Source organism: Paralichthys olivaceus, chromosome 5 (genome assembly GCF_024713975.1).
Source record: "Paralichthys olivaceus isolate ysfri-2021 chromosome 5, ASM2471397v2, whole genome shotgun sequence".
Classification (NCBI taxonomy): Eukaryota; Metazoa; Chordata; class Actinopteri; order Pleuronectiformes; family Paralichthyidae; genus Paralichthys; species Paralichthys olivaceus.
The window spans coordinates 18,733,050-18,743,280 of record NC_091097.1 but is presented as its reverse complement, the minus strand read 5'-3'; the positions used below and the strand labels follow the sequence as shown (position 1 = coordinate 18,743,280).

The window sequence follows — 10,231 nt, the reverse complement described above, 5'->3', positions numbered from 1 at the left end:
ATCCAGCTCTGTCTGTCTGTGTCTGTCTGTCTGTCTGTCTGTGTGTCTGTCTGTCTGTGTGTACATCTGTCTGTCTGTGTGTGTGTGTGTGTGTGTATAAGATGTGAGGCAGGGCTGTGCCTCTTACAGTAACATGTAGTGGTGTGACATTAACATGCGTGACTGGTCTCCTCCTTGGTTCGTCTTCTACGTCTCCATCGCCCACTCACTGCATCCACCCCTCCTCCTCCTCCTCCTCCTCACATGTCGTCAGCTGCATCCCTCTTCTCCATCTTTCTCTGTCCATCCCCTTACCATCTTGTTGCCCCCCCCCCCGCCACCCCTCATCCTTCCCATTCTCCTTCACCCAGGCTCTTCTTTCCCTCTCCCCTCAGCATCCTTTTCTCTCCCATCTCCTTCATCATTCAATCCACCCGATCCTTTCTTCTCCTTGTCCCCCCCGTCCTGATTCCCAGAGCCCCTCCCCTGCTTTCCCCCCACACACACCCATCCCGCTGCTCTTTGAGGCTGCTGCTGTTACGCAATGTTGCTCCCCTGTGTGTTGATGTGATCATTATGCAACATCTCCTACTCCTCTGGAATACTGATTTGCAGCAGGACCGAGGCAACAAAGGGACAGTGAGAAACAACAAAAACAAAATCACCCTGTGTGTGCATGTGTGTGTGTACATGTGCACTCGGTGTGATGTGTGCGTGAGTAACGAGGAGGAGGAAGTTTCTCAGCTTCTTGTGATCCATTGTCTCTTTGTCTCTCTGCACCGTGTTCACATCCCAGTTCAGCCACAACATTAAAACCCTGAGCCCACATGTCATTAAATCCCAATTTATTTCATATACATGATACAAGATACAGTTAGGACATGGCACTGCAGCTGCATGTGTCCTATACAAGGTTAGGACGATACAAAAACACCCAACAAAAACATGTTTATATAAAAAGAGAAAATAAAGTAAAACACCACATAACAAAACTTTAAAAACGTTTCAAGATTTTTTTTGAGGCGAATTGTTGCTACTTTGAAAAGCAACCAAGGACAAATAGTGTCAGTGATGCGAAAGCACCTGAAGCCAATTCCAACAGTTCCAGACCTGAGCCTGAAGACAGCAGTTTAGACCTTCAGATGTGCCTGTGCTAGCGCCACCTAGAGGCAAAGAAAAGAATAGCACTCTGACCGTTCTAAATGTTTTTTTGTGTGATACTGAATATCTTGAATTTTTTGAATTTTGCTTTTTATAGAAAGACATATGTTTTATTAATTATGACTCTGGACAGATTACATAACGCTTTCACGCCCTTTTTTCTGATGATAAAGGTTAATGTAGTGGAGTGTACTGTGAATTCTTTAACAGGGGAAATAAAACACCTGAAACAAAGCTGCTGTGAGTTTATCAGAAAGTTGGGACACGTCTACATCTGCAGGTCTAAACCACTGCTCTTCCCAGTTATCGCCGCAGGTTGGCATGTGTACAACGCAACCTGCAACCCACTGAACCCTAATGAGCAACAATTACAAGCCAGTTTCATGAGGAACTTTGCATCAGTAAAAGAGATTGCTACACACTGGATGCTGTACCGTAAAAGATCTTGATTTACTGTTGGCCAGTGCCCTCGGTCAGTCTGATGCAGAGCATTTCAATCTGGGTTTTTTTTTTTTTTTTTAAAACAACTCAAAGTTTTGCATCCATCAACTCCACTGATGTAGAAACCGCACAATGCAGTCGGTGTCAAGTTTGTAAATAAATTACACTGCTGAGAGATGTCAGTTCCTCTACACCAGGTGGAAAATGAAACACGGGGACTGTCGAGAAAACACAGAAGCACCAACTGATCCAGTGTATCTAGATCGATCCGGAGTCAAAAAAACAACAACAATCCACACAGTGATCAAAAGATGCTGTTTTCAGCTCGTGTGTACCTCAAGGTCGAGCACTGGCTGCACACGCTGTCACGCAAACACAAGACATCAGAGCTGAGATGTTCCTTTTTGACCGAACTGTACAACAGGCCATCAGCCCACCCATCCAAAAACATATCGAGTTTTCAGTGATGGTTTACAGATGTAAGTACACTTGGTGTATAATAGTCAAGAATAAAAAGAAATACAAGTTTACTGGGTTTCATGCATTAGGATCCTGGACTACAGAGGATCTAAACTGGAAGCACAAAGGACTTAGGGGCATTTCTATTTAGTACATCATAGCAACTTGTACATACAACATCACTGAAATTAAACGAGCATTACACAACAGAGTATTATTGCCATATTTATTTTCCTTTCCAAGATTATGGTGGTTATGAGCACAAGCCGACCGACCACATGATCTGCATCAGTCAAAGACACTTGAGATATAGAGTCCTGTAACAGTCCGTAATGTATTTGCTAATCCAAACACAAACTCAGCCACTTTGGCTAAAAACAACCTTGAAGTGGGATTTGAGGTTTTGCCAAAAGGAGCTGAGCTGCTCTGTATGTGCTCTCTGCTTCAGCGTGCACCTCCCTGTAGCCCTGCTAAACCTTTACCCATTCAAAACAAGAAGTGGTGGATGAGGTAAATAAGAGTGTGTCTTGTCCTTTTGCTGGTCAGACACTTACTGTATGTAAAAACCTTTTAACGATATAAATCTGTTGTTAAAATAAATATCCAAAAGCACAGTTTACCCATTTAAATCCCTGCTTTGTCATTGGTTTCATCAATGTAAATATTGATTCTCAAAGGAAATGGAATAATCTGACATATTGTTGTACATCACAATCAACAGATGCATTATTACCATCAGAATAAATACAGCACTCATTGACTATTTGGCAGATATAAGGAATAGTATTGGGTTAATAAAGACACAGTCTGGATTCCTGTCGTAGGAAATAAAGACCGTGAGACAATCATTTAATTACAAGATTCAGAAGCAGTCCACCTTGGACCTGGCTAAATGTTTTTTAAAAATCAATCCAGCCGTCACTACACCATGAGCAGGCAGTGGCTCTAGCCCCCTCTACTTGCAGTGTGCAGTAAAATAAACATCCCTATATATGAACGTACCCCTCCAGAGGCGAGGGCCCTGGAGATCATCGAACGTTTGCCTTTGTCCGCAAAACAGGAACGTACAGGAAAAAAACTCGCTCCATCTCTCCCCTCTTAAAACCACCGGTCGCCCAAAATCTGTCTTTTTTAAATAAAATATTGTGTGAGGCCCTGGCAGCCGATCTGAGGTTAGTGGAAAAGGAAACAGTAGCTTTAAACTGTAGGTCATGCATTTTGTTTTTATTTGCCTCATAAGCTACTAAGTCTCCCACTGTGGTAAATAAGTTCAGATACCTGCCACCACTAGAAATCTTTACACACCTCCTCTTTAAGAAAAGGTGCAAAAATGAATAACACACCGATACACACACATTTGTATGTGATGCTGGTAGATGAACATATATACAAAGTGTTTTGTATTTTTGTGTGTGTGTGTGTGCAGATGTGGATTACAAAGAGGGAATTAACTGTGACTTCATCTCGCCACTATCGAACTCTCCTCATTTCCTCCTCCGCTGACCTGAGCTCTTTGACTCGTCTCTCTCTCACTCTTTTCAGGCTGCGAATCCACGTCCTGCTCCTGAATTCATGTTTTCATCTGTCCCTCTCCTCCCCTGCCGTAAACTTCTTCCCTCTGAGCCTCAGCTGGACTTTTTTAAAAGGAAGTACTGACACAAACGTAAGTGCAACACAAGGAAACGTGAGGGACCACGTGCCCCTTTCTAAATACACGACTTCTAGCTGACGTTACTCATGCTTTGGTCCTCTAAGGAGAGCTGCTATGCAGTGAGGAAAATGGAATTGTGTGTCGTCGTTTTTTTAAAAACGTGTGACTCTTTTGTACCAGCCTGCTCTTTTCTTACTCCCCAACGTCTCTGAAACCGTCTCGAGACAGACCAAGACTTCATGTGTGTGTGACCTCGGGAGTTTCCACGATCTTCCCCTTTGCTCTGTGAGTGTAGGAGCCAGGCGCTCTCCACAGGCCGTCCTGTGACCACCGCTCCCATCATGCCTCACTGCCTGCCAGTGTGTATCCAAAACTCCAGCATCAGGTTGAAATTAACAACAACTAGAGCACAGAACACAGTGACTGGTGGCCAGCAATGACAAAAGTGCAAATTGAGATTCCCTTGGTATTTTATGTCTGTGTTGAATTTTGCGGGGAAGGGACTTCTGCTTTTGTCTCAGTGACACTTCATGGGTTATATTCTGACTTCTCTACAGCGGGCCATACTTCGCCTCGTACCGGGCCAGGATGTTCTTGCAGCGGCCGCAGTCCTTCCGCATCTCGGCCACCTGCTGCCTCAGCGCCGCGTTCTCCCGCTCCAGGAAGGAGGCGCGCACCGTGATCTGGTTCTCCTTCAGCCGCCGGGCGTCACGGGAGCGCTTCGCTGCCAAGTTGTTCTTCTTCCTCCTGGACCAGTACTTCTCATCCTGAGGGGGGAGATTAGAGGTGAATGAGAGGAAGGCATACTGGAACATTAGCGATGGATTTGACTCTTTATGTTTATGATCAGTAGCTGCATCAGATCACCACACACACAGATCGACCCACCTTGTGTTCGTCAGGAACAAACACTTTCTTGGCCTTCTTGATCATGGGCTGCGGCTTCAGCTCCTGGTCGGAGAACTTGTGTTTGCGTGGGTTGAACAGTTCTCCTCCCGGAACACTGGACAGGACCAGGTCTGTGGGATCTGGCTGGAAGTTAATGTCCAACTCAATTGCATCTGGGTCAATGGGGGAGGGCGTGCTGCGTTCTGCGGGTAGGGAGAAAAAAATAAATAACAGCTCGGATACAAGAGAGGTTGCTCCCGATAAAATAAAAACTACAGATATTATTTAAATGATTTTTCAAGTGTACGAACAGTGAAGTTTGTTTGCTACGTTTGCACAAATGTGGTTGATATTTCTCCACTGGTGAGAGCAACTTTAACTCATTTTAACGAACTAATTAAGAAATGCTGGCAGTTAATTGAAAGTTAATTGAAATCATAAATTAAGAGGAAGTGAAAAACTCATAAATAAACAAATAGATATTAACTTCCACAAATCCAAATGACTCACCTGGTTTCTTCTCCTTCACTTCTGCTGTTGCCTCCTCACACTGAGATTCCTCGTCTTGTCCTTCCTCCTCTTCTTCTTCTTCTTCTTCCTCTTCCTCCTCTTCATCTTCCTCTTCCTCTAGTTTAGCTGGTTGTAAGGTGGTGATCGTCACTGTTTCCTCTGGTTCTGAGGTGACAGTGGAGGTGGTGCTGGAGGCAGAGGGGGGGGATGCTGAGGCTGAAACACCAGCAGCAGCAGGAGCAGCAGCAGCAGCAGCAGGAGGAGGAGTAGTACTAGTAGTAGTAGCAGGAGCAGCAACCTTGGCGATGGATTTGCCTTTGCCCTCCACGGAGGTCAGCGTCTTCTGCAGGCCCTCCTCCAGGCTGACGGGGATGCCGTTCTCCAGGAGGAACTCGTCAAGGTCCATGTATTCCAGGTGGAAGGTCTCTCCATCATAGGGAATGGTCTTATCCCAAATGGCAGGGGTCAGGGAGGCTGACACGCCTCCTCCGCCGCCGCCACCACCACCACCAACAACAACAGCGCTGGCTGACTCTGCCCCGCCTCCCTCCACATCCTCAGATGAGCAGAGCTTCTCCTTCTCTATTTCTGCAATAAAAAGAGGAGGGAAGAGGAGTTTAACATGTGGCTGCTTACATTTTTCTTCAGGAGTCACACACACACACATACATATGCACAAGAAAATCGAATTAACATGGAATGAATGTGGGGAAATATGTAAACAAAGAGGAGGGGGGGGGCTCTTGCTTGTTCTGCACAACAGCCCCCCATCAGTGGACCAGTGTGTGTAATAGAAACCCTGTGAGCGTGTGTGATGTTTGCAGAGCAGAGGACTGAGAACTTTTTGTTCTTTTGTTGCTTCCTCGCAGCCTCGAACCAAACTGGCCCCGTGCAACACAAGGCACGTGCGTAAAGATCCCACAGAACCGACAGCAGCAGATATTTGACCCACATGCATCCGTCACACCTGATTATCGATTATGGATTACACACGTGCACCTGAGCGGATGGGTGACAACACTGAGCGCAGCGTGTCCGGATCTTACCGTCGTCTCCCTCCTCCAGGATGTTCGGAGGAGGGATGTCCATGATCTTCTTCAAAACAAACGGAAACGACTTCTGCGGAGCCACCGTCACGACGTTGGCACCGGGCTTAGGCGCCACTGCCACCGCGGCTTTACCAGGCATTGTTCGCTGCTGAGCTCCGTGCGCACACCGGGGGGCGATGATCCAGAAGAACGTTACCGGGAGCTGCTGCCTCCTGCACCGGGGGAACCTCTCACTGTCTCTCCGCTGCAGCCGTTCAGGGCACGTGTGTGAAAACCAAAAACGCTTCTCAGGCGCAAACACAACACAACGCTACTCTCGACCCCGCGGATCTACGTGCACTCCGCGCGCTCCTGTTCGATATTCATGAGTCGCACGCCCCGCCCACTCGCAGAATAGTACACGCTGATTGGCTGTCAGTTGCGAAGGGGGGGGGGCGGCATGTGAATATGTATTGCGACGGCTGCAAGTGCAAAAGAGTACGTGCACGCGCGCGTTTGTTTGCACACACACACACACACACACACACACACACACACACACACATATGCCCCGCCCTCCGCGTGGAACAGGAAGACGCTCGTGGCCAAACACGTGCCCTCGCCTCACGTGAAAGTACACTCTGTCGAGGGGCGTGGCTTCGGACGCTCAGCACGTGCGGGCAAGGGCAGGCTGGGGCGTGCACGCGCGCATCGCTCTGCTCGAGACCTTTTTGTTTATCTGTAAATACTGACGTCAACACCTGATATATGATCTAATTATACCTCGTTAATATGTAGCTGCACACATACACACACACACACATAAATATATATATATATATATATATACATATGTGTGTGTGTGTGTGTGTTAAAGGTGAATTCAAGCTTTGATCTTTGTTTTAAAGGTGTCGCTGCTCCTCACTGTGTCATTAATAACTATAACAGTTCATTCTCATTAACTGTCATTAATCACATACTAACGCTCGCGATGCCAAACACGTTTCCATGCATGCGCTACAGTCTCTCTTTCTCTCGCTCCCCCCCCCCCCCCCTCTCTCTCTCTGGATGTTTGAGCTCAGGAACACGATGTTCAAACTGAAAAACCCGTTCACCCTTCATCTCTTCCTTTCTTTAACCCTTCAGCAGTAAACAAAGTGTAAGAGGAGGGTAGTCACACTCTGCTACACACACACACACACACACACACACAGACACACACACACACATCTATATAAACACCCACTCTTATCTACATTAACGGTGCAATACTCAGAGATAAGTCCCATCAGTCTCTGCAGAGAACACTGGTGTCATTGTAAGGTCATAAAACTCTGGGCCTTTTTAATTGAATATATGTTGTGTACTCTGTCGCTTTATGTTGTGTACTTATATGTCCTCTTATGTTTACATCAGCCACATAAGCTTTTGCAGGCTGTGTAACAATTGAGTGCCACGTGCATTTTACTACATCACAACCTGATAGTTGTATTGCTTGTATTCAGCATCAAGACATTATGTGCATGTATCAGCAGGTTTACTGCATCAAACACTGACCCCACCTCCTGGAGGACTGCTGACTGAAGGTGACCCTGACCTCTGACCCTGCTATGTGAAGGTGATAATGAAATAGTCAAAACAAATAGTTTTAATGTTCGTTAAAACTCATGTGAGTCTTCCTCACTTAATCCAGCCTTCATCCGCGTTGTGACAAAGAGCCAAAGAACATATGAAAGTAAGTCAGCAACATGTGATGCTATACTTAGAATAGCACCAAACTTAGGCAGAACTAGAAGAACTTAAAGTCCCTGCATACATCACGACCACAGACCAATGCAAACGTGTTTCTGTTGACACCTGCACAAAGCACGCAGAGACATGTGAGTGCAGATATATATACGTTCCCGAACCCATCACAGCCGAGGACCTTTTGAAACACGTCGTCCTCCCTCACTTTCTCCGCACGTTTACCACTGAAGGCTCCAAATTAAAAAAAAAGAAAGCGAACCAGACGGTGTGCATGAGGCAGTGAGAGCACAGAGCAGCTAATGATGTGATGAAACCCTGAGTGAGGACTGTTTCTGTGTCGTTGCGTCAGTTGCAGGCTGCTGTGTTGTGACTGTGCAGAGAAGCAGCACAGACACATGATGCAGCGCACTGCTTCTCATCGTCTGTGCAACAGTCAGACATGTTCCTGAACATGATACAACATTTAATCCAATGATGAGGCGATGAGTATCATATCTTTACATTAATGGAGGAGGTATTGCAGTAAAACACTAATCCTGCATTAATAGTTTCATGAACAGCAAATAAACTGCAAGTTCATTAGGTTTATCTTGTTAAAACAGTTTTTAACCCCCCCCCCCCCCTCCTCACTCATAATCATTTATTTTAATCTGTACACATGTATTATTTCTGTGTCATGGCAATGTATTTGGCCCATTGTTAGGATTACACACACATACTTCTGCAGTATAACATGTACTGTACAAGTGTAAAATCTATATGTAGAACAGTAACTAGTCACATAAATGTAGTGCAATATTTATATTAACTTATAACATAAAAATATATTATATAATTAATAATAATATATATTAAAATATTAATAAATTTAGAATTATAATATACTTTTGTTTGATTTTTAACTGGTTCCTATCTTTTTCATTTGAACTTGTAAAGCACCGAGTAACTGTGAAAGTACAAATAAAGTTTATTATTGTATATTATTGTTATTTTCACTTCTATTTGTATGAATACTTTAATGTTTTACACTATTGCACTCTATTGTGTATCGTACTGTTACTCTGAGAACTTCCTTCAGGATTGATAAAGTATCTTATAGTATGACTGGTAAGATATTACTGTAGTGGAGTACCACAGAACAATCGTGGGATACTACACGAGAGTAGAAGTACCTGAAAGAACTACTCACATTAGTGTACTTGTACTGTTGATACAAGTCTGGCGTCAACAAGTAGTTTGTTCTTACCTGTGTCATCAAACGCGGGAAAGGAGAAAGGATAATCCGCCAAAGACTTGAGGAGGTCGGGGACGTCGCTCCTGTCCTCGAGGAAGATCTGGTTTGTGGACATGATGGACGGTGGAGCTGTGGAGATGTCTCCTGGTGTCTGCAGGTCCCTGTCCGGCGGAGAGAGGAGGACTCGAACTGTGACCAAGAGTCTGAGACAGAGTGTGTGTGTGAGACTCTGTGCGTGAGTTCTGTCTGTGTCTCTAACTTCTCAGCACTTGTCCTCACGGGGACTTCCGCATGTGTCCAAACACTGGGCGCGGAGACACGTCCCACGAGCCACGTCGATTGGCTGACGGCGGGGTGCGCACACGTCAGTCACGCCGCTGAGCCAATCGCAGAGCAGGGGGCGGGCTCTGGAGGTCCAGTTCCACAACAACCACCGCGTGCAGCACATTGTGTCCCACGCACTGCTGCACGTGCGGGACAGGGGGGGGGGGGGGGGGGGGGGGGTGTAGGCACGCACAAGCTCGCGCCATCTAACGACGCGATTAGGTACTGCACTAAAAGATGATGAAGCATATTGAAAACAAACGTGATGAACCCGAGAATCTTTCTATATATTGTGTGTATATTGTGTCTTATCTGATGTTAGAGTTCAACTTCACTGGTCAGATGTTATCAAGATTAAAAAAGATGAGGAGAGCATGTACATAATATACACTGAGGATGTATTAGTGTATTATCTATAAGGAGATATTGAAATAGACACGTGCGTATATACTGTATTACATGGGTGTGAGTGTGGTATACAATATATGTTGTGTACTCTGTCGCTTTAGTACAATATGTTGTGTACTTATATGTCCTCTTATGTTTACATCAGGAATCAGAGAGAACAGCATTTCAACCCCGTCTATGGCAGAATTGACAATAGAGTTGACTTTGATATTAAAATAAGTTAAAGCATGTACCATTTATATACCTGCCTAGATACTTATGTACTATTTTTCAGAAATCAGAAATACTTTACCGATCCCAGTGGGAAATGGGTGTGGGGGTGTTATATATATTATAAATACAGTATACATCCTGGTGCAATCATCCCGTGACACTGCACTTCACTCAAGTACATTTCTC

The 10,231-nt window shown here is 45.2% G+C and overlaps 1 protein-coding gene across 2 annotated transcripts; it reads right to left on the bottom strand.

The window, feature by feature from the left end:
* Positions 1-807: 807 nt before the first annotated feature.
* LOC109642175 (thyrotroph embryonic factor-like) lies at positions 808-9,398 on the bottom strand. Of its 2 annotated transcripts, none has more exons than XM_020106852.2 (4): positions 9,113-9,398; positions 5,090-5,677; positions 4,580-4,782; positions 808-4,458 (listed from the first exon to the last, which is right to left on the bottom strand). In XM_020106852.2, the coding sequence occupies exons 1-4, from the start codon at positions 9,213-9,215 to the stop codon at positions 4,243-4,245; spliced, it is 1,110 nt and encodes a 369-aa protein (XP_019962411.2). In that variant the 5' UTR covers positions 9,216-9,398; the 3' UTR covers positions 808-4,242. The 2 variants fall into 2 exon arrangements, with proteins under 2 accessions (XP_019962411.2, XP_019962410.2); XM_020106851.2 differs by lacking the exon at positions 9,113-9,398 and adding an exon at positions 6,136-6,476.
* Between the last annotated feature and the right edge of the window lie 833 nt (positions 9,399-10,231).

Excerpts from the sequence above, each read along its gene's own strand:
- LOC109642175 (XM_020106851.2), bottom strand. The coding sequence starts at position 6,277 with ATGCCTGGTAAAGCCGCGGTGGCAGTGGCGCCTAAGCCCGGTGCCAAC. Across the intron at positions 5,678-6,135 it reads CCTGGAGGAGGGAGACGACG|AAATAGAGAAGGAGAAGCTC; the intron begins GTAAGATCCGGA and ends TTTTTATTGCAG. Across the intron at positions 4,459-4,579 it reads TTGTTCCTGACGAACACAAG|GATGAGAAGTACTGGTCCAG; the intron begins GTGGGTCGATCT and ends CTCCCCCCTCAG.